Genomic DNA, 24600 nt, shown 5'->3' with positions numbered 1-24600 from the left:
CTCGCTCCTTCCCTTCCCGGCTAAAGTCATCGAGAAGACCGTCAACAAACAACTGACTGCATTCCTCGAAGAAAACAACGCACTCGACCCATCCCAATCCATTTTTTGAGACAACCACGGCACCGAGACCGCCCTCATCACAGCCACCGACGACATCAGAACCCGGATGGACAACGGGGAAACAACTGCTCTCATCCTCCTAGACCTCTCGGCCGCCTTCAACACCATTTGACACCGCACCCTAATAACCCGCCTACACAACTCTGGAATCCATGGAAAAGCCCTGGACTGGATCACCTCGCTCCTCTCCAACAGAACCCAGAGAGTCCGCCTCCCCCCCTTCCGCTCCACAGCCACCAGGATCATCTGCGGCGTACCCCAAGGCTCCTCGCTCAGCCCAACCATCTTCAATATCTACATGAGCCCCCTTCTCCGCCATCGCACGCGAACACAACCTCAACATCATCTCCTATGCCGACGACACCCAGCTGATACTCTACCTCACCAAAGACCCAGCCACCGCCAAAACCAACCTCCAGGAAGGAATGAAGGACGTCGCGGAATGGATGAAGCTCAGCCGTCTGAAACTGAACTCAGACAAAACGTAGGTCCTCCTCCTCGGACAATCCCCTTCCGCCTGGGACAACTCCAGGTAGCCCACAGCGCTGGGCACCGCACCTACACCCACAGACCACGTACGTAACCTGGGATTCATCCTGGACTCCTCCCTCACGATGACCAAACAAGTCAACGCCATCTCCTTTTCATGTTTCAACACCCTGCGCATGCTCCGAAAGATCTTCCGGTGGATCCCCATCGAAACCAGAAAGACCGTCACCCAGGCCTTCGTCACCAGCTGACTGGACTATGGGAACACCCTGTACGCAGGAACCACAGCCAAACTCCAGAAACGACTGCAGCGAATACAGAACGCCTCTGCGTGACTTATCTTCAACATCCCTCGCTACAGCCACATAACTCCCCACCTGAGAAACCTGCACTGGCTCCCCGTCAGCAAGAGGATCACGATCAGGCTCCTCACCCACGCACACAAAGCGCTCCACGACATGGGCCCCGAATACCTCAACAACCGCCTCTCGTTCTACACTCCCACCCGCCAGCCCTGCTCCGCCGGCCTCGCCCTTGCCATCGTCCCACGGACCCGCAAAACCACAACCGTAGGAAGATCGTTCTCCTACCTGGCCGCCAAGACATGGAACTCCCTCCCCGCACACCTTCGACTGACCCAGGACCATCTCACCTTCAGGAAGCACCTCAAGACCTGGCTATTCGAGCAGTAATCGACACCCCCCCTTCAGCGCCATGAGACCCTCACGGGTGAGCAGCGCGCTCTATAAATGTATTGATTGATTGATTGACTGCTGACTACTGTGGAACCGGAATATTGCTCTCCACCTTCTCCATCTGGGAATTTCTTATAAACGTTTCAAAAGCGAGAGTGCCTAGAATGATCTAAGTGCCTCGAACACATGGTACAGAAACATCTGGTCATTGCATTACCTGTATGCTCACTTCTTCCTTGCACTGCTTCAGCGTGTCTCTTCTTATCACCTCCATTTTGGGTAACACCTATGATAAACAAAGCTGTTTATGTAGGACAAAGTGAAGGAAGTTATGACCCCTGTCAGCCCCCACAATGAACACAAACCTTCACTGCAAACACTGAAGCCTTCGTGCAGTCAAGCACCTTCAGCACCGGCCCAAGAGATCCTTTCGCGACAAAGCCCAGAATCTAATAGAACAAAAAAACAGAATGTGGTCATTGCTGCAGGCAGAAGGTGACACACTCACGAACGTCAGGTGTGCACCGACTCAAAAGGTGCCCTGCACACCCCGGCGGGTCATTTCTGTCTTTGACTTCCAGGCCAGTCCAATACCATCCTTGCAAAACAGGAGTGCCATACCACAAAACGTAGTGTTGTGTGCAGGACATCGACTATCCCTATGTCATCAAGGTAAGTACACAAAGGTCATCAATGTAGCTATATATAGGTACATGTCGATTTACTATTTTTAACCCCAATTGCTATATGGTCAAAGTAAGGTGCTGCTTTCACTGTGCTCTGAAGGAATGGTTGATTGACCTTACACTCAGAAAACATTTTGTCCATTTTTAGTGCACACCTTACTTAAAGAGAAAGTCATCAAACAGAGCTCAGTGCTTCTGCAGGACGGGTACAGCTTGGGAGGTGCAGATGCCAGCTTCTCTCACACTCACCCAACAAGTGCAGTGTGACCCACAGTGCGGTTTCTATGCAGATCGGTTACGCGGAGAAAGGCACGTGGAGATGTGAAGGTTAGAATAGTGCATCGCCACTTAACATATATACTTACCTGTGCTATGGCGGTCCATACTCTGCGGTCGATATTCCGGGCCTCGATATTCTGACAAACAACCAACCAACCAGGACCTAATGTGCTCGCTTGAGCACAGTCCCACTGACATCAAACAAACTCTTCTGCTTCAAGAGTCGTCAGTGAGAACCACATGTTGGTCCTGCAGAAAGGCCAGTGTGCAGATGCCCTCCAGTGATGCAGAGATTCAAAGGGAGCTTTGCAAGTGCAGCTTAAAACAATCACAAAGGCTTCAATGTATTCATAGCTGGCAGCAGAGGAGCTGGCAGTCAACACAGAGCTCTGCTGGAGGGTGATACACAAAACTGAGGGGCTGAGGATGTCAGGTCATGAAACGTTTGAAGGGACCACGTCCTTCATGTACCCTGAGCACAGAACTCAGCAGAGATGTACAGGGCGGAAATGAGGCATAATAGCAGCCGGAGTATGGAGCCATCATACCAGATGACCTTGAAAGTCACCAACCAGGAGGGTTGTGAGGGTTGCATCACAGAAACTCAATGCACAAGAGCATCTGGGGAGCAAGAAGAGTGATGCTCCCGAAGAGAGATACTACTATGGGAGAAGGAAGGCTGCGTTATAAGTGCTCTCAAGCAGTGGCGGCTCCTCTGCTATGGTGGAGGAACGTCGCCCCACTGCTTTCAAGCAGTGCGAAGTGGAAACATAAAATGATAATAACCCTGAGTTATTATCATTTTATGTCTATGCTGCTTTGCGGGCGGGTGGGCGGGGCTGCTCTGTTCTCGGAGCAGGGCAGGGGAGGAGTGGTTTGCCCACTCCTAAGTGCCAGGGCCGGACTGGGAACCACAACCGGGCCTGGCAAAGTGCTCGCCCCCCCCACTCGGAGGGGTTGGAGGTGCCACCGAGCTCTTTGCTGGGCCGGTTTTGCTGCAAAAACGGCCCTGTAACAATAACGGCCTCCAGGGGGCCAAAACCGGCCCCCATCCTTGCGGCGCACCAGGAATTGCCCTGTGCCCGTCATGGCCAGTCCTGGCCCTGCTAAGTGCGCAATGACTGTTTGGTCAACCCTCTCATGCCGCCCAAACAAGTCATGCGCACTTTCCCCATTCTCCATGCACGCTGCATTACAGCCTGCGTGGAGAACATGACTAGGTCCCCAATCCCTGGTTGATCGTCAAACCAGGACACTCAAACCAATCACAACACTGCATTGCAGAATTGTGATTGATCAGGGGAGCCTGGGTGCCAACCAATCACAGCCTGGCTGTGCTTCCTGTTCCTCGAGGAAAGCAGGAGCAGAGACGCAGGACCCGGCGGCAAGATAAGTTACTTTTTTTTTTAATGTTTTTTATTAGGCTCACCTTCCTGCACAAAAACAACCCCCTGAGGCATTTCCCTCTTTCTATGTGTGCTAGAAAGAGGAAAAAACAAGGAGAAATAAATATATTTCTCTTCACCACGCCTACCCTGGGAAGGGGTTGCATTGTGGCGAATTCCCAGGTCTACCAGTAATAGTAAATCTATGAATTCATCAAAATCCATGGGTATGGCAAGGGAACACCAGCTCACCATTCATGAAACACCTCCCTGGGCCGGAGTAACACAACACAATAATTTATGCTGCGTTAATCCAGACTTATCAAGCCACTCAGGGCCACACAATGAGGCCTTTTCTGCCTCCCCAGGTCTATCCTTGATATTCGGCTACTTAGCACACTCAGGTTAATGCTCCCTAAACGCCGCTTTTTGTTTTTTTTATTTAAAATAATAAAATATACCTTGAGCTGTTGCTGCCCAGCAGACTGCCAAATAGGAAATTCCGGAAGAAAGAGTGAAAAGAAGTGAGGAGGAGAGTCTTCTGCACTGCTGGTACTGTCCTCCTTGACGGATTTCTGTGCCATCCATAGTTTTTCCTTCATAGACCTCCTCGCAGCCAGAAGGCACTCCAGGCTTGATGTTGCCAGCCCCACACCATACAATACACTCTTCCAGCTCTGATCCCTAATCCTGTCCGTCAGGAGAATGCCTTCCTGCAACACAAATATAGGTATTGGACCATACATGCAGACAACAGGAGGACCTGGTCTACACCTAGGGTTGTTGGGCAAGCCCGAGTCATAGGGTGCAGGGTTAGACATCAAACTTCAAAGGTACCCCCAAAAACAGCATAATTCATCCTATGTCAGGTCTGGGTAGATAATATACCACCCATTCAGGTACTTGAAGTCCTGGATTTGTAATAGTAAAGTGCAAAAAATGGATAGATGAGTGAGTAGGTGCAAAATGGATGAATGAATGCGTGTATGAATACATTGACGGAGGAATGGTAGAGGCTGCGTGAATTGCTAAATTAGCGTGCACACTGACGGATGCATTAGTAAGTTGATGAGTGAGTACCTGAATGAATGGATGAAAGGATGCATGGGCTTGTTACACTTGATTCCATAACTTAGAGGAGTAGTTTGCCATTAACAAAGTAGAACAAAGGGACTTCTGTTGTTCAACCCATCAACTATTGTTTCGATCCACCATCACCAACTGGTAGTGCATATGAATGGATGCCCAAAATGTACCAAGAATTTACACCATATTTATGCCAGATGCGGATCAATCATGTCATGGTGATCACCCGAGGATAAGGATGGCCTAAAAACAAATATTATCATCGTATGCCAAGGCCAACATTAGCTAACAGTGGGTATGATCATGCTGCGTTTGGCAAAATGTTAGCATTTATTATCCAAAGTAACACAATTATATGCAGAGATGGCGTCACAGATGTCCTGGCTTGCCTGCAATGTGGGTAAAGCAATGCCCCTGCCCGCACAGACACACACACTCATGCATAGACACAAAGCAAATGGGCATTACAATCACTAGCTCTGAAGCTCGGAGGGAGTGACAGAGGGGGCCACAGGCACCTGCGAGTTGGTAAATGCTGGGAGGAAATCAGCATCAAAAGGTACCTTTGAAGCTGTTGCGTGGCAATCACAATGCTGTGAGACTAAGGCCACTCTAATAGAATCTACTCGCTTGGTCCAACCAATAGAGTCTCTACTCAGTGGGTGCAATATTAATTAAAGTAGATCAAAGCATGGTCTTTCATGGAGCTCGCACTCCCCAGACATCCCCCACCCACCCCTGGCTATTCCAAACACCCGCAATCTATGCTAGGTTTGCGTATTCTCCACGACACCAAAGTTGATAAACACACAGATGTTATCAAGATAATCCTTGCATAGTCTCTATTGTACAACAACTAATGAACAACAAGAACTCCCCTAGCTCGTCTAGTTATGACAAGATGTTTATCCACACCGATCACGGTCACCACACTTGCCCACCACTCGTAGAATATGTGTTCTCCTATGTGATTGGTTACAAGTTCAAAGGACTATAAGTGTGTGCCAGTGCAAAATCAATACTCCATAAGCTATCAGTAACAGCTGCTACAACCAATGACTGTGCTATGGGCTGATCTACACATGTATAACACAATAACCAGTGGCTGACGAGGTTGACGTATTGTACCTCTACTGTCAATGTATTAATAGCATAAACTGTCTTTAGCTATACCTCAAGATGACTAGTTCAGTCTCTCACACCTGATAAACATCCGCCAAAGAATTAAGTTCAAAGGGCCAGGTGTATCAAGCGTTTTACCGGTTGCAAACGGGCTGATTCGCGGAATCGGCCCGTTTGCAACCGGTAAAAAGCTTTTTGGGATGCATCAACCAAAATGCATTTGGAAAACAAGTAAACGCTATTTTGCGATCGCATATTTCGAAAATGCAGTTAGGGAATTGCAATATGTGATTCCCTAAATGCAATGCAAAAAGCATTTAAAAAATGCGACTTCGCATTAAGGAATCGCAAATTACCATCAACTTCAAGTTGATGGTAATTTGCAAATCCTTAGAAAAATGCATAAAATTGTATCTTTCTAAGTGCCATGTGGAGTATACACATGCCCTTAGGGCATATGTATGCGCCACATGTGCACACTTATTTTTTTGGGGGATGCATCAGGGGTGGGCTTAGGCCCCCTAGCACACTTGCAATTGCATTCGCAATTTGCGATTACCTATTTGGTAATCGCAAATTGCAAATGCTTTCCCATGGGCCTAGAGGCCTATAGGAATGAATGGGAAAGCATTCCCTAATAGTGAATTGCAATTTGCAATTCGCTATTAGAGAATGTGTAGGAATCACTATTTTCTTAGCAAATCCCACATACATTGCATTTTGCGATTCCAAAATAGCGAATCGGTAAATTTCGCTATTTCAGAATCGCAAAATACATTCTTGATACATCTGGCCCAAAACCCCCTTTTCTGTATCGTTCTGTCCATGAAGCACTTAATGGCATAGGTTCAAACTACCTTGGGTAAAAACTGATTTACTATCAAACTGGCAGATCTCTTTGTTCAGGGGAGAAAGCTCTTCTTGTTATCTCCCGGTACAGGAAACTCTGCACTGGAGGCAAATCTTTTTCTGACCTTGCCTCACGGCATTGAAACTTTCTACCTGTACATCTATGTAAGTGCTTGTATCTTTTTCATTTCAGGAAACTCCTAAAAACAGAACTCTTCAGTATCTGATCCCATTGGCCAGGCATTCCTGCATCTTTAGCACGGAGATAACCCTTTGGAGGAAATTCCAGCGCTTTACAAATCCTTCATTCATTCATGAAATAACCAATCTGCTTTAAAGTTATTGAGTTTGGCACTCTAAGTTTTTTCTGGTGTGCACTTTTGTGTGACAAATTATTAGTGCAAAATTAATAATTTTAATTATGCATATAGTCATAACCGATGAACTAATGGTGATACACTTGAAACAACATGATTATTTTGTTTAGAAGTGTGATTAATAATGCAATATAATTATGCCATGTTTTCATGCAAGACACCATTATTCTAAAATGGATGAAGTTTCTGTTCGTCTTGTTCCTGTCTTTTCCCCCTCCCAATCAGTGTCCTGCTGCAAGTCAACACTACCCTCAGTTTCCCTGGTGCATAGTATGCTATGACGTATGAGGCAAACTGTATAAGAAAGCGTGTACTGTGAATGAAACTTTCCATCATGTACATGAAGTACCTGATGTACCATTGTCATGGATTTCTGCTGGAAGTTTTATTGCAGGCATGCAATACATCATAATTCTATGAGCTATTGTTTGAGAAAGGTTTCATATTATGTTGTACATCTCCGGAGTGCAGTTGCTGAAAAAGCATGCAGAAGATTTCTCTAACCTTAAGAAATGGTTTAGTGTTAAGAAGCTGTTATAATTCCAAAGTTGTTTTTAATGTGCTAATGCGACCTGCGATAATTCCCTGTTTAATCTCCAGTTATGTTATTTACTGTGCATAATTTATGTATAAAAACCCTTGGTTTTGAAGGGACCCAGGGGTATCCAGGCTCTGTGCTGCAGGTATCAGTCAAAGATCCAGGTCTTGAGTCCCTTCTTGAAATGGTTCAATGAGGGTGCAGAACAAAGGCAAAGGGTGTTCCAGGATTCGGAGGTGGGATGGGGAGCAGTGTGGCTCAATGGTTAAAGCGGCAGACCCTGATGCAGAGATCTGGCCCGGACCAGGGTTCAATTCCCGCCTTGGCGGGTCTTGGGCTCAATTTCCCCGGACCTGATCATTCTCGCCTCGGTGCCTATTCTAAGCATGAGTCCCACTCTGCAACTCTGGGCAATAGCTTGCTTAATCTCCACAACGGCCCCAGCAGCGCTAGGATGCCTGGCTTCACATTGGGGGTGCCCAGGAGTGGACATTTCATAGGGAAAAGCCAGGAAGGGTTCCACAGCGGTATGTGTACAGCGCCTTGAGACCCCTTCGGGGGTGATACGTGCGCTATATAAGCACTACATTTACATTTTTTATGGGAGTTCGAGTGTCTTCCGGAACAGCTGCAGTGGATACATGGAGTCTGAGCGAGGGCAAAGTGGGGAGAGGAATGGAGTCTGAGCGAGGGCAAAGTGGGGAGAGGAATGCCACTACGGCCACAGCTTCCTACTGTGAAACTGGGGAACTAGGTTTGATTCTCGGTGTCGGCTCACCATTCCATGATTCTGGCCAAATGATTTAATCTCCCTGTGACAAAAAAATATGAATATGTCCTTGTTTAATTGTAATTGGTGCTCATGTAAAGCGCTGCAATACTTTCAAATCAGGATTGTGCTATAAACAAGCACTGGCAAAGCCAATAGGTTTTGCCTATGCAAGGGCGATTGGTTTTGACAATATATTTTGCTCAAAAGGTAGGATAGGCAATGCACTGCGTGATTAATAGAAAAGGTAAAATTAAATCTTCGCAAATGCGTTCATATGAGTTTAAAGGTGCTCCAACTGGTAGCGTAACCGTCCGTCTACGCCAAATTACTGACTTTAAATGCGTGTGAACATTGGAAATGCGCACATCCCAGTATTTGGGCACTCCCTCCGGTTCAATAATGGATTGACTCCATGTGGTTTTATGAATTTATTCAATTATGGTTGCTTATTATTCAAAAGTTCATCAGTGGATTATTTTCATCCAATTGATTGTATTTATCACAAAATCATCATTGCTCCGATGCATTTCGGGTCCAATACCCTTTCTCAAGGAGCACTGTAAAAATAAGAACGATCTATATTGGCATCATGATGGTATTACCTAGATTACATATTAAAAAAGAGCATTTTAGAGAGAGGCCCCCCAAAAACCGACGACCCAGGCGAAGTAAGAGAAAAGGAACCAGAAGCCCCAAACACAAGAGGCTCCAAGAAGGACAAAAAGAAACAGAATCGCTAGTGATCAACATCTCTGACACCCAACTGTCACAGCAGGAGACTGAACTTCTGCAAAAAGGCACATCGTTCATTCCCACCTCTTACACCAATCAATTGGAATTAGAAACCAGCACATTTAAACTGACAAGGAAATTAAAGCTACGACACTTCTTTGAGAATGTGATTCCACCAACTACAGATCAGAAACCGGATCAACTCTGTGGATTACGCCCAACGAGTTTATACATACCACCCACCAGTCATAAAAGTATCGATACGTTTGAGACTTTAGTCAAACAGGACTTGGGTAAAATAAACTTCAAGAAAAGAACTGGGACTAGAAATCTGACACAGAAAGACAATGATACACTGAAAAAGATTGCCAATAACAAATTGATTAAATGTATAAAAGCTGACAAAGGCGGGGCCCTCGTCGTCATGAACTCCAGTATGTACGACACCAAGATGGATGAACATATCAGTGAATCTGACATTTACATTCCACTGGAATCCAATCCTACCAGTTCATACAAAGCTGCATTGATATCAATCATAAACAAAGCTCACGATACAGGCACCATCGAAGACCGCACCAAGAAATACCTAGTGGTTGATTACCCAAGAAGTCCCACCATAACTTTATTACCCAAGATACACAAAAACCTAAAAGATCCGCCAATGCGGCCTATAGTATCCACTAAGGGATCCCTTCATGAGCCCGTAGGCAAATTTTTGGATCGTTATCTCCAACCTTTCGTCAAAGAATCAAAAAGCTATGTGAAAGACACCACAGAGTTCATACTCAAATTGTCAGAAATCAAAATAAACCAAAACGACAACGTAACCTTTTGCACCGCGGATGTGAACAGTTTGTACACCTCAATTCCACATAAAGGTGGAATAGTAGCCATTGAGAAAACCCTAGCACACAGCAACATCCCGGAAGCTATGAAAGTTTTCCTGATGGAGCTTATGATTTACACACTTTACCATAGCTATTTTTGTTACAACAACCACTGGTTTCAACAATCATCTGGGATGTCCATGGGCAATTGCGCTGCCCCAGCGTACGCTAACATTTATATGTCTGATTTCGAACAGAATTACATATATGACAATCCATCTTGGACTGAAAACTTGTTGATGTACGTGAGGTACATCGACGACCTATTCTTCCTATGGAAAGGCACCAAAACCACGTTGAAAGATGAGCTCAACAACTTAAACACCAAAGACCACAGGATACAAATGACATGGAACATCGATGACACTCAAATCAATTTCCTGGACGTTCTTATCACCAAATCCGACACCGGATTAATCACAGATCTATACAGAAAGCCGACAGACCGCAACAACACGTTGCACTTCGCTAGCTTTCATCAACATTCATTAAAACGTCACTTACCATACAGTCAAATGCTGCGAGTTAAACGCATTGTATCCAATCCGGATACTTTGGTCCAACGGATCGATGAAATGAGTTTAAGATTCACATCCAGAGGATACCCAAAGGAAACCACAGAGGAGGCCAAGACTAAAGTATCCAGAATTCAACGCCAAACAGCTTTGAAAAAGACAACTAAAAAAGAGACTAACCGGATGGTAGTCGTCTCTAAATACTCAACACTGAGTGGAAGATACAAAAAAATTATCTTACAACACTGGAGAATTTTGGCATCTGAACCTGATTTTAAAGACATGTTCAAAAACCCTCCGATTTTTGCGTATACCAGAGCTAACAACCTGAAGGAGATCCTATCAAAAGAAACACCCATTTCACCAATCTACAAAGGCACCAAACCGTGCCTTAACTGCAACAGTTGTAACAACATCATAATGGGCAACAAAATTAACCACCCCATGAGAGGAACAGCCATCAACCTGAAAGTCAACGCAACGTGTGATTCATCCAACCTAATTTACCTCCTCAAATGCCCATGTGGCAAGACCTACATAGGCAAAACTGAGCGAAAAATTAAAGTTAGATTAAACGAACACAAATCTAACATAAGGACAAAGCAAACCAAATCCAGTGTGGCGGCACACTTTATGGAAAATCAACATACTGTGGCACAATTGAAATTTTTGGTCCTCGAGATGATTGAAAAAAAAGAAGGAAGAGACAATAATAAGTTTCTGTTACAAAGGGAAACGTCATGGATCTACCATTTGCAATCGTATAAACCTTTTGGGCTCAATGATCGAATTGAGCTAAGTTGCTTCCTGTAAAGTACCCAGCCGGGTACATGATGGACACATTCGCATTGTGCGAGTTTCTCTGAAATGTTAATGCACTTTTATTATTTTTTCATCATCATCTTATATGTTTATGTCAATTTAACCTATTCCTGACAACACTATTTTTCAGCCTATTTTTCTGTTTATTGATATGTTCGCTATTTTCACCCCTTGATATATTAGTCAATACATGTTACTTTGTTCTTCGCACCACCTTGCATGTTGCACCTTGTTTGTTGCACGTTTTATGTTCACGTCACCTTCCCACTTCATACCACTTCTGTTATTCGCCCATTCCAATATGGCCCCCATAGTCAACACCGTCGAGTCCTTTGTCAATTTTCATGTTGACAGATCCCGCGTTACGTTTAAGGTGTGTCAATTTCACTCGCGAGCTGTCACTTCAGCCCGGCGAGCCCGAGTTGCAGCTAACGACTAGGAGACTTCTTTTGTCCCCATCTGAAATCACATATTGGTAAGCACGGAAACCCGGCAACGCATGTTTGAGTATTATTGCACTCGAGTTTCGAGTGACAACTTAACCGCCCGTTTTCACCCTTCCTTCTAGCACTGCATTACAGATCCGCTTACACGTGAGCATGTTTTATGTTACCACAGCTATTTCGTTACGTATCCACTCCCCTTCTAGGCGCACTAACTTCATTCTGACACATTTCCCTGTTTCTCAGTCGGGTTTACTTCTCTATAGTCTTTAGTTACTTGTATATCGGTCAGTACTACTTTCCTACAATCCCTGGTGGCTTGTATACCTGTTTGCACAGACTTTCGTTTGTTTGTTCTTTGGAATGCACACATTTGGTTTTTCCTTTTTGGGAATTGCTCTTTTTGAATATGTTATCTAGGTAATACCATCATGATGCCAATATAGATCGTTCTTATTTTTACAGTGCTCCTTGAGAAAGGGTATTGGACCCGAAATGCATCGGAGCAATGATGATTTTGTGATAAATACAATCAATTGGATGAAAATAATCCACTGATGAACTTTTGAATAATAAGCAACCATAATTGAATAAATTCATAAAACCACATGGAGTCAATCCATTATTGAACCGGAGGGAGTGCCCAAATACTGGGATGTGCGCATTTCCAATGTTCACACGCATTTAAAGACAATATATTTTGGCCATGTACACCAGCGTGGCTGCTGTTCAGCATGGCTACAAGTTAGTGGGGCAAATGAGAGTGGAGTGTCATAAAGTGGAGTAGAGAGGAGTGTTATGGAGTGGCATAGTAGAGTTGTGTTGAGCATAGTTGGGTAATGTGGAGTGGAACAAAGTGGAATATGGAATGGCATAGATTGGAGTGGTGTGGTGTGGAGTATCGTGGAAGGAGTAGAGTGTCGGAGTGGAAAGACGTAGAGTGGAGTAGAATTGATTGGCATAGAGTGTCAGAGTGGAGAAGTGTTGTGGATTGGAGTGGAATAGAGTGTCATTGAGTGGTGTTGAGCAGAGTGGTATAGAGGGTGTTGAGTAGAGTGTTGTAGAGTAGAGTGACATAGAGCAGTGGAATTTGTTTAGAGTGTAGAGGCTTTGAGAGCAGTAGTGTAGGAGATTGGAACGGCATAGAGTGGAGTAGAGTTGAAGAAATTAATGGAGTAGAGTGTTGTAGAGTTGAGTAGAGTGGTGTGGCATAGAATGTCAGAGTGGAGTGACGTAGAGTTGAGTGGTGCAGAGTCGAGTAAAGTGGCATAGATTCCAGTGACCTAGAGTAATGTAATGTAATTGTGCTTTTCTATAGCGCAGCTATCACTCCAGGGAGGATCTTGGCGCTATAGCCCGTAGCCAGATGGAACAGGCCGGAAAACTACTCAAGCAGCGGGCCCTGCATACTTATACCAAAGCTTTGCACGCGGTATCCGTAAGATTGAAAATCCAGGTTTTCAAAGCTTTCCTAAATAGGTTCTCAGCGGAGATTTGCCGCAATTGCGGCGGGAGCTTGTTCCACGACCTGGAACCTATCACTCCAAGAGATTTCCCTCCCTTTGTGACAAGCTTAAATTTGAGAATCAACAACAGATTCATGTTTGAAGACCTAAGGTTACGGGATGGCACGTAACGTCTGAAGCGATTCAAAAAGTATTTAGGCCCTCGCTGGTGGTATGCCCTGAATGTGATAACTAGTATTTTAAACAGGATACGCTTATGAATTGGCAGCCAGTGAAGGGCCTTAAGCACCGCCGAGGCGGACGACTTTCTCTGCTAGCCCAGGACTAGGCGGGCGGCTGCATGCTGGACCATCTGCAGCCTGTGCAGGACCGATTTATTTAATCCTGCATACAGGCTGTTGCAGTAGTCCAGTCGAGATGTTATGAGTGCAACCGCCACCGTTTTCCTGGCTGCCAGTGGAAGAAAATTTCCTTAGGCCTCTAATGGTGTTAAAGCAGGTGCCGGCCACAGCCACCGCCTGTTGATTAAATGACAATGACTCATCGAACTTGATACCCAAGTTACGGGCCGTGTCAATGGTGTTAAGAGGAACTTCTGCATCTTGCGGCCACCATAGTTTGGGGAAGAACAGATTTTGCTGTCCAAAAGGCAGGATTTTGGTTTTGCCCGAATTGCACTTGAGATGGTTATTCCTCATCCAGTCGAAGGTGGCTGCGAGGCAGTTTCTAAGATTATCTTCTGCTCCCGGCACCTCGCCATCCAGTACTAGGATAAGCTGAGTATCATCAGCGTACGATATAGTGCTGATCTGAAAGGATGAGATCAGCTCGATCAGGGGGACCATGTACAGATTAAGAAGTATGGGCTCAAGCTGGAGCCCTGCGGCACCTCTGTCGTCATCGCTTTCTCCTCCGAACAAAACTCTCCCAGTACTGTGACTTGCCGCCCATGACTGAGGAAGTTTTTCAGCCACTCAAGTACAACTTCTGCTATCCCTGATGTTACTAGGCGGCCAATCAATATGGAGTGTGAGACCGTATCGAAGGCCGCCGATAGATCTAGTAAAATCAGTACAGCCTTCTTCCCCTGGTCCATGGCGGTCCTCAAGGTCTCCACAGTAAACAACAATGCGGACTTCGTAGAGTGCATAGCCCGAAACCCGGACTGGTTAGGGTGCAGGATATCATTATCCTCCAGGAACCGTGTAAGTTGTTTATTTACAACTGCTTCCGTCAGTTTGAATAATACTGGAAGCAGCGAGATGGGGCGGAGATTGGAGAGTGTAGTAGGATCTGCCAAAGGTTTTTTCTGTAGAGACTTTACAGCAGCGAGTTTCCAATCTAGCGGGATCTCAGCAGTGGAAAGTGAAGAGTTAATGATGTCATTAATAATCGGGTTCACCGTGTCTACCAGGGCATGTAGCAACATCGGGGGGCAAGGGTCAAAGGGTGAGCCAGATTTACTAGCTCATATGGCCCGATGGGACTCTTCTAGACTAATGGGGCTAAAGCTTTTAAGCTTAACTGTCCCTGTGCCCTCTTCATTCGCCCCAACCGGGGGAGTGGAATTGGTTGTGGGAAGTCTTTAGTTATATCTAGTATTTTTTGCTCAAAGTAATGGGCAATAGAGTTGCAAAGGGTCAGTGAGGGTGGAATCTCCAGCAAGAGAGTGCAGTAGTATAGAGTGCACTGATGTAGAGTGCATTGGTATAGAGTTCATTGACATATAGTAGAGCAGTGTAAAGTACAGTGGTCCAGTGGCAAAGAGTGCAGTGGTGCATAGTAGAGTGGGGTAGAGTGCACTGGCATAGAGTGCAGTGATGTACAGTAGATAAGACTGGCATAGAGTGGAGCGGTGTGAGCATCGTGGCATAAAGTGGATTGGTGAGAAGTGCAGTAGAGTGATGCAGAGTAGAGTGGTACAGAGTAGAGTGGCATAGAGTTCAGTGAGAGAGAGTGCAGGGTGGCAGAGTAGTGTTGTAGAGTGCCATGGTGTGGATAGTGTTGTAGAGTGCCATGGTGTCGATTGTAGTGGCATAGAGTGCATTGGTGAAAAAGTGCAGTGGTGTAGTGTGGTGCACAGTAAAGTGAAGCAGATTGCAATGGTGTATAGTAGAGTGACGTGGAGTTCAGTGGCGTAGAGACGAGTTTTGCAGAGTAGAGAATAGTGGCGTACAGTGCAGTGGTGCAGAGTAGATTGGCATAGAATGCAGTTGCGTAGAGTGTACTGGTTTTGACTAAAATGGTGTAGAGTGCATTGGCATAGAGTGCAGTAGAGTGGAGTGGCGCATGGTAGATTGCAGTGGCGTGGAGTGGCATAGACTGGAATGGCGCAGAGGGGTATAGAGTAGAGTGAAGTGGTGTTGAGTGCACCAGAGCAGAGTAATCAATTAAATACTTTATTTCGGTTCTTTTACAATATACAGTACATTGTCACAAAGGAAACATTCCTTTCACAAAAGTGCAAATGCAAGGAAGAAATACTTTGATGAGATAGGCACATGGGAGTACAAAATTTCACAAATTAAACATTACTGATCCAGATAGTTTCTCAATCTGACAGATAATTTTAAAAATTCCTTACTTTGAAGGATACAATCACTGTGCAAAAGCTGCAAGTACAGAAGTGCCGGCCTTTAATGGTTTTTTTGTTTAATAAAGTTTTATTGAAAATTTTGCAGAAAGCAGAATACATGCCATAAGTAAATGTATTAACATCATGAATAGGAAAAAAAACCATCAGGCAGAGTATGAAATTATCAAGTATAACAAAAAGGGATGAGCAGGGGAATGGATAGGGGGAAGACAGATAGAAGAAAGGAGGAAAGAAAAGAAGAAAAGAAGAATAAGGAAGAAGAAAGAAAAGAAAAAGAAAGAATAGAGAAGCGAATAAAACTCATCTAGCAGGAGTAGCAGAGGAAAGATAAGAAGTAAAGGGAAGCCATAAAAGGTCAGATTTAATTTTTTGAGTGATGGATGAGGAGGAGACAGTGGCAATCCTATGCTCATCACATATAAAGTTCCACCACATGGTCAATGATAATTTAGAATTATCTTTCCATGACGATAAAATAACCTTAAAAGCTAGAGCAATAAAAAGGTCAAATAGCTTAGAATCTGTAGTAGCTATATCCATTGCAGACGATAAGGAACCTAGAAAAACATGTATAAATGATATAGCAGTATTGAACTTGAAAACTGGCATGCAAATCTTCCAAACTGAATTCCAAAAGGAAGAAACAGCAGTGCAATCATATAATAAATGCATTAGTGTTCCTGTTGCTTTAGAACAAGACCAACATAGGGAAGAGGAAAGAGGAGAAAATGTATTAATGCTGACAGGAGTAATAATCGCTCTATGATAGACAAAATATAAGGATTGAGTTATACGCGCAGCTGCAGAAACTTTAAATAGCTTAGACCAAGGTTTTTCCCACAAAATAACAGGAAAAGAAACGGATAAATCAGTTTCCCAAATAACTTCAACAGTAGATTTGGAACGTAGTTGAACAGTTGATAACAAGATGGCATAAACAAGAGCAGCTGTAGGTCTGTGGGTAGAGAATAAGGGGTATAACGGAGTGGAAGGTGTGATGGATGGGAAATCAGTTGGAAGGGAAAATGTAGCTAAATGAGATTGGATAGCAGTAGTAATAATAGTATATTCACTAAGAAGTGTGGCAGGAATTTGATAACGGAGTTGAAGTTCTTGGAAAGGAATAACAGTGAAATTATTGAGGAATTGATAAACAAAAGATATATCCTTTTCCTTCCAATACTTGTAGTAAAACGATTTGCCTTTGTATTTGAGAAATTTATTGTACCAAATAATGGAGGATAAAAAAGATTGCAAGGGAGTAACATCTTTAGAAAAGGTAGTTGAAAGGAGAGTCTGTGAATATTTCAAAATGGGATAATGGGATAAAAAGGAGCAATTGGACATAAAAGCAACATGGGTAAAAGGGAAACCCTTTAAAAGTGAACGTTCAAAGAGAACCCACTTAGGGACCGGCATGGTTAGAAAATCATAAGCTAATGAAAACGATTGTTTGAGCAGGAAAGCTGAATGATATGCTTTAAAATGTGGAAATCTGACACCACCTTCAGCTTTAGGTCGAATAAGTTTAAGCAGAGCAATACGTGGGTGTTTATTATTCCAAAGGAATTTTGTACATAAAGAATTTATGCGGGAAAAATACACATTGGGGATTTTAATTGGGAGCATAGAGACAGTATATAATACATGAGTAGTAATCATCATTTTAATAGTGTCCAATCTACCCCACCAAGAAAGAAAAAGTGGGGACCATAAAAGGAGAAGAGATTGAAGTTTAGTGATCAAATTGTTAAAGGTGAATTTAAGGGTATCAGTTAAGGTGGTTGAAAACCAAATACCCAAATATTTAATTTTGGAAGGGCACCAGGTAAATTCAGTATCGGAAAACATAAATTGGGAGCACACAGCGTTTAAGGGTAGGACTTCAGTTTTAGATAAATTAAGTTTATAGCCAGAGATAGAGGAGTAGAGTTGAACTTCAGTCATAAAATGAGGTAATGAATCAATAGGGTTGGACATATAAACTAAGATATCATCTGGATAAGCGGAAATGTTTGTGTCAACAGAAGAAAATTTGAAACCTGTAATCAAGGGATTATTGCGAATACGTTCTAAAAATGGTTCAAGGCATAAAATAAACAATAAGGGCGAGAGGGGGCAACCTTGCCTTGTACCACGAGATAAAGGAAAGTATTTAGAAAACTGAGTATTGATAAAGATACTGGCACAGGGAGAGGAATATAATAATTTAATAAAGGAAATAAAGGAGGGTCCAAAACAAAACCATTGAAGGGTCCGAAACATAAATTGCCAATTAATTCGATCAAATGCCTTCTCAGCATCCAAAGAGAGAGCAGCAACGGGGTCTTTAAATTTTTTACTAAGGGAGATAATATTAACAAACATACGTGCATTATCAGATGCTAGCCTGCCCTTTACAAAGCCAACCTGATCAGTTTTAATCAAAAGGGGAAGAATGTTATCAAGGCGAACAGCAAGAATCGTGGCAAAAATTTTACAATCATAATTAATTAAAGATATAGGGCGGAAATTTTTGCAATAAGAATGGTCCTTATCCGGTTTGGGGATGATAATAATTAATGCGTCCCTAAAGGATCCAGAAGCTTTGGCTTCAGTAATAAAAAAATTAAAAAGTTGCAGGAGTTTAGGGGCAAAAATCGTGTGGAAAGTAGAATAAAATTCAATAGTGAGGCCATCAGGACCGGGAGCTTTTGATTTTTTCAAGGAGTGAATGGCAGTAATTACTTCTTGGAGGGTAATATCCTTCTCTAAATTAGCAAATTCATCAGGGAGAGCAGGAGGAGGTGGGAGACCAGAAAAAAAAGAGGTAAGGTTTTGAGGAGATGGACAAGTGTCATCTGAGTAAAGAGACTGATAATAGTTTTGAAAGACATCTGCAATGTCTTCATCACACTAATTTGTTGGTAGATTCATTAAGAATGGGACCCACGGTTTTGCGTTCGGACTTTATTTTCAAATAATTAGCCAACATCTTGCCTGCCTTGTTTTGACCACCAGGGTATTTAGATTTGATTTTAAGTAGAACATTACAGGCCTCAACAGTTGCTAATTTATTTAGGGCCGTTTTAGCTGCAATGAGGTCATGAAGGGCGTTGGGATCTTTGGAGGTGAAGTAAGTGTGTTCAAGCCGTTTGATATTTTGCAATTGAACCTCATGAGTAGCTTTAGCAGCTTTTTTCTTCTTAGAGACAAAGAATATAACAAAAGCACGCAAAACAGCCTTAAAAGCATCCCATGTATTAGGAATCAATGTATCCGAGGGAACATTAAATTGGAAAAATTCATTAATAAAGGTGGTGACATTTTTGACAAAAACTGGATCAGATAATAGGTAAGTATTAAACTTCCATCTACTAAATTTCAAGGAAGTGAGGGAGAAATCAAGTGAAGCATAAACAGGAGCGTGATCTGACAAAAAAATAGAACCAATTTCCGATTTCTGAATGGAGGGAAGCAGGGATTTACTAACTTAAATATAATCAATTCTAGATCTAGTATGATGCATATTTGAGAAAAAAGTGTATTCAAAAGAATCAGGATTGCATAATTTCCACACATCATAAAATGGACGAGAGGCAATGGCCGATTGGAAAGATTTGTGAGTTTTGTCCGGTTGAAATTTACACTTAGATAACCTATCAGAGTAAGGGTCCGACCATTGGTTAAAATCCCCAGCCACAACAATATTAGGGCAATCGATGGAGGATAGGAGAATTTTAACATCCGACCAAAATTTGGATCTGGACGAACAGGGCCATAAATATTCAGGAGAACAAGCGTCTTGTTCTGGACTATAATCTTAGCCATTACCCATCGTCCAACATGCTCATGTTCAGTAGATACAATTTGTGCTGACAAGGCTTTGTGAAATAATATAGCGACACCACCTTTTTTGTTAACAGCAGGGGAAAAAACAACTTGACCCATCCAATTACGCTTTAACTTAACGATTCAACATCAGAACAATGTGTCTCTTGGAGAAACGCAATTTGAGATTGAAGTTTAGATAAATGCGACAATACCTTTTGACGTTTAACGGGGTTTCCAATACCACGGACGTTCCACGAGACAAGATTACACATAATGGAGGATTAAAGGGATGGAGAACATGTGAAGGGCAGACACTTCAGGAAGGATACTACAAAGGAAAATACAGCAAGGAAAAATGTTACAAAAAGGTAAATCAACAGGAAAAATGTCATAAACAAGACAAGCAAATTCCGACACAAAGAGCAATATGAATACGAAAAAAGAAAAGGAAGAACATATTGACCAATAAGTTGAGAAGAAGAAGGGAGCAGGAGACAAGAGAGGAGAAATAAGAAAGGAGAGAAAAAAGAAGAGAAAAGTAGGATTGAGAGAAGAAAACAGATCAAGGCAAAAGAGCCAGATCTGAGAAGAAAGATACAACCAAGACATCGGGGGTAGGAGACGCCACTGAGGACAAGGTCCCACCAAGCACCATCAGAGCAGACGGGCAAAAAAAAAGAGAAAAAAAAGTGGAAAAAGAAACCATGAAACCTCAAGATAGAAGATGACACAAAAAGAAAATCATGACACAGCTAGAGCAAACAGAAAAGCAAAACAGTTTCAAGTGTGTAAAAAATAATATCAAACATTGGTGTCCATATCTGATGCAGAGACAGATTGAAGATAAGCGTGAAGTTTCTGAGGATCATCAAAGGATCTAGTATGGCCATTATGCGTGATCTTGCACAGACACGGATGAAGAATACCATATTGGATATTGAGCCGACGCATTTGAGGGCGAAGATTCAAAAACTCCTTAAGGTGGGCATTAGTTGCGTTAGAAAGGTCCTGTGAAATAAAAATATTATGCCCTGACCATATGAGACGATGCTTAAGTCTGGCAGCTTTGAGGACATTCATTAGCTCAGTAAACTCAAGGAGTAGAATGATGAGGCCGCGAGGCTTGGCGTCGTTGGAATTGAGGCGGCCTCAGCGGTGAGCACCCTGGATATTGAGAGGATTGGACGTGGGCTGGAGGTCCAAAAGTTCATACAAGAATTTTCGGACAAAGGACACCACATCCGAACCCTCAACATTCTCCGGAACACCATAAAGGCGGAGGTTGTTTCTTCTATTACGATTTTCAAGGTCCTCTGTGTGGAGCTTGAGCAATTGAATCTCTTTTTCCAGTTGGGGGATTTTGGATGAGAAATCCTGAATGTCACTGACACGTTGTTCAAGATGAAGGACTTTACCTTCCATAGTGACCCATCTCTCCTCAATCTGTTGGAGCTTCTCGTTAGTAGCAGACATAAAAGGTTGTAGACCTCGAACCTCCTCCAAGATGGAATCCAAGATGGGATTCGGAGATGAGTGAATAGGAGAAGGGGGATCCTTTTTAGGCCTTTTAGGTTTGGTGCCTGTGAGAGACGATTTAACGTTACCCGCATCCTGAGACATAATGGCACCAGGAGGACACGACAAAGTCCTGATGAATATGGAGCCCACTGGAGCAAAGGGTGCGAGATTAGCAAAAATCGCAGAGAGATGAGCACAAAAACAGAGCAAATCACGGAAGTACAAAAGTATAGGTATCTGTAGATGACTTCTAGAATAAAAGACCAAGAAACATTGAGCACAAGGCTAAATCCCACTCATGTAAGGAAAAAAGCTGTGAATTAGCGATGAAATCATGGCGAGGAGTAGAGATGGGAAAAAGCAGCAAGGTGAAGAGACTCCTGGCGGAGACTTACAGTCATGACCGCTGATTGCGCAGGGGAAAAAAAAAGACACCGCTATCCCTCATACTAAAATGGCCGCCAAAGCCTCAAAAGGAGAAATGCTGAAGAGACAAGTCATTAATAAGGCAAGCTGGAGGGTGTGCTCATTATTATAATTTTGAAAAGTCATGAAAATCGAAAAACGCCACCTTACTGAAACGTTGGAGGGAATAGCGCCGACATTTGGATGTTGCTGAAGAAACGCGGGCACAGCGGCTCAAAATGGCGGCCACCCGCGTTCGTTGAGGAGATGAAAATATCGGAGGTCGTTACTGCTGAAAAACGGCACAAACAGCGCCAAAACCGCTGGCAATAGCTGGAGCCGATATTCCGCTGCACGAACCTTGTGATATCAGGTATCCATCGGAGGTTTTGAGGGATTCATGACCGAAAGATGCCCGGCGCTCTACGGAGCCTAAGGGAGATCCGTCATCCCACAGCGGCGCGTAAGCCACGCCCCTGGCCTGATTTGTTTAAAACCAAGTTTTTTTAAAAGAGTTACTAAGTATCGCTTGCGTGGAAATTCATAAAATTTACATAAAAATATAAAATACAGCATATCCTGCGGAGACTTTCCGTCGCAGCCGCAAGGCGCTGCTGTTTTATTAAAAATATCAGTCTTAGGTCTAATTAGCAGGTGATGGAACAGATTAAGCCTGAATCTGGTCAATAAATATTTTTCATGTGTGGTCAGTGAACCTGCCAGGTATGGTTCAAGGGTCTCAGTGGTCTTTAGCATAACAAAGTTCCTCACACTATGTTTCTGAAGTTCAGCTTCTTCTCTCAGGGTCTTCCTATCCGTCAGGAAGGCCTGTTTGACGAGCTCCAAATCTCCCTTTAAAATTTGGCATGGATTGTCATAAAGTTCAGGTCGTCCAAGTTTTACAAAGTTTGATTTCAGATATTTTAGCCAAGGGGAACACATTGCCTTATCCAAACCCAAAAAGTCCTTCACAATTAGATGTGTTAGGGGTATGTCTTCATTTAGCCATAATTTAAGCCAACAGGTCAGGGGACGTAGAGAGAAAAGATCACATAGATATTGCGTCCCCAACTCCTCATGTACAACAAAGTTAGATGTACCAGTGGGGACACACAATAAGCGCTTCAGGAATGAATTTTCCACATCCTGTAATTGCTCCCCATCAAAGTACCCCCAAATTTCACTGCCATAGGATGCAGTTGCCACAGACTTAGTATTATACAGTTTCAGCATAGCACAGGTGGGTTTTTTCCCCAATTTGGCAGCAAAGTTGAAAATAGATGCATTAACTCTCACCATTTCACCTTTCTTTTTTACAAGATGAGGTTCAGAGTAGATTATAGTGGCTTAGAGTGGATTGGCGTAGTGTGCAGTGGCGTAGAGTGCAGCGGTGCATAGTAGAGTAGTGTGGGGTAGAATACATTGGCATAGAGTAGAGTACAGAGAAGTGAAGTGGTGTACAGTGGACTGGTGCAGAGTAGAGTGCAGTGAAGCAGAGTGGAGTGGAGTGGTGCAGAATATAGTGTAGTGATGCAGCATGGCATGAAGTGGAGTGGCGTAGTGTGGAGTGTTGCAAAGTGCAATGTCATGGAGTGGTGCAGAGTAGAGTGGAGTGGGGGAAAGTGGAGTATGGATGGTGTAGTAGCGCACTGCCATTACAGACAACACGTTCAATTGAAATATCCAATACATTTGTACAGACATACAGTTTTATTAATAAAAGTATACAGAGCTCAAACGATAATATGTGGAAATATCCTCACATAGTGCATTGATTTGTTTTGGTCATATTAAAATATTTGCTCCCACCACACTTCAGAGTTACCAAAATATTTTCTTCATTTGTGCTTTCCATATTCTGAAATAGCTGCAAAGTTCATTTACAGTCATTTACAGACATTTAAGTTTTGTTTTGTGCTAGAACAAAAATAACAGCGCACAGCACACCCTGAGTAGCCAGCTAGAAAAAATAACACACTACAGCCTTTCTGTCTCACACAGGTAGCCAACAGGATTGTCACAGAAATCCTCTCACTTTGAAGGCAGAGAAATAAAAGTAAACACCAAACTAACTCCCCGGATGACAGAAGCTGACATTCGACCTCTGTAGTTGAACACACAGCAAAGGTGACAAGAACAGAACAAGATCTAAAAGTCTGTTAACAGAAATTCCGTACCGGTGAAAGAATACAGTAAATGGATTTTGGACAAAGGAAGGGACCAACTCAAGCTGGACATTTGGGGTAGAGAAAGGACGAATTCAAGCTGGACAGCCTAAAAGAAATAAAACCATCAAATAGAAAGCAAGCAAATGTGAGTTTCAAACCACAAAACCAATGTTTAACATTTGGGTGGGATGCATTCCGAATGTCCCCATGATGTCGTTAGCAAGTCTGGTACCCTTCCACCTAACGAACTGCACACAAAAAACTCTACAACCCTTTCGGCCTGGGTCCTCGAATTGCCCGCAGTAGCTGTTCGCGGACAGCCCTCGCCTCTGGGTATACCTTGTGCCTTCCATGCTTGGTACGCCCCATTTCTCACCTTATGCGCACTGGTGGTCGCACCCATCTTCAGAGGTGATACGGGGTCCCTTGGTGCCGGGCCTTGCCGTGCTAGGTGCCTTCTGCCCGCCCTGCTGGGGAGCAGGGTTTTTCGACGCTCAACCCCAGCCAACCGTTTCTCAATAATCGGGTCGGAATGCAATGATAAACAACTTTAATCCGCTCAGACTTGGTGGCCGCCCACCCACCGCCTGCTTCTACGAATGCGTTTTAAGCTCGCCGGCGTTGCTGCGCCCAGTGCTTTCAGTATTCACGAGGGCAGCGGGAGGCCGGGAGTAGGGCTCGTCCGGGTTCTACAGGGAAGCCAAAACGGATTGAGGTGGAACCCTTAATGTGCGGATTTTTTTGCTGTCGCGGAAGATGTCGGTCCCACAGACTCTTTTCGGAGAGTGAAGTTACACCGATACAGAACAAGTGTTCGTGTTACTGACAATGTGG

The 24600-nt window shown here is 43.6% G+C and overlaps 1 protein-coding gene across 1 annotated transcript in view; it reads right to left on the bottom strand.

The window, feature by feature from the left end:
• The window catches only part of RSKR (ribosomal protein S6 kinase related), a 73643-nt gene extending 49386 nt beyond the window's left edge, over window positions 1-24257 (bottom strand). Inside the window, exons 1-4 of the mRNA XM_086958547.1 lie at window positions 24143-24257; window positions 4116-4367; window positions 1670-1753; window positions 1522-1590 (exon numbers count right to left, since the gene is read on the bottom strand). Coding sequence (XP_086814673.1) covers window positions 1522-1590; window positions 1670-1753; window positions 4116-4367; window positions 24143-24169 — 432 coding nt within the window. The 5' untranslated portion in view covers window positions 24170-24257. The remainder of the gene's footprint in view (window positions 1-1521; window positions 1591-1669; window positions 1754-4115; window positions 4368-24142) is intronic.
• Window positions 24258-24600: the final 343 nt, after the last annotated feature.

This window comes from Lissotriton vulgaris, chromosome 2_1, assembly GCF_964263255.1.
Source record: "Lissotriton vulgaris chromosome 2_1, aLisVul1.2, whole genome shotgun sequence".
NCBI classification, from domain to species: Eukaryota; Metazoa; Chordata; class Amphibia; order Caudata; family Salamandridae; genus Lissotriton; species Lissotriton vulgaris.
This window is presented reverse-complemented; position numbering and strand designations above follow the sequence as displayed.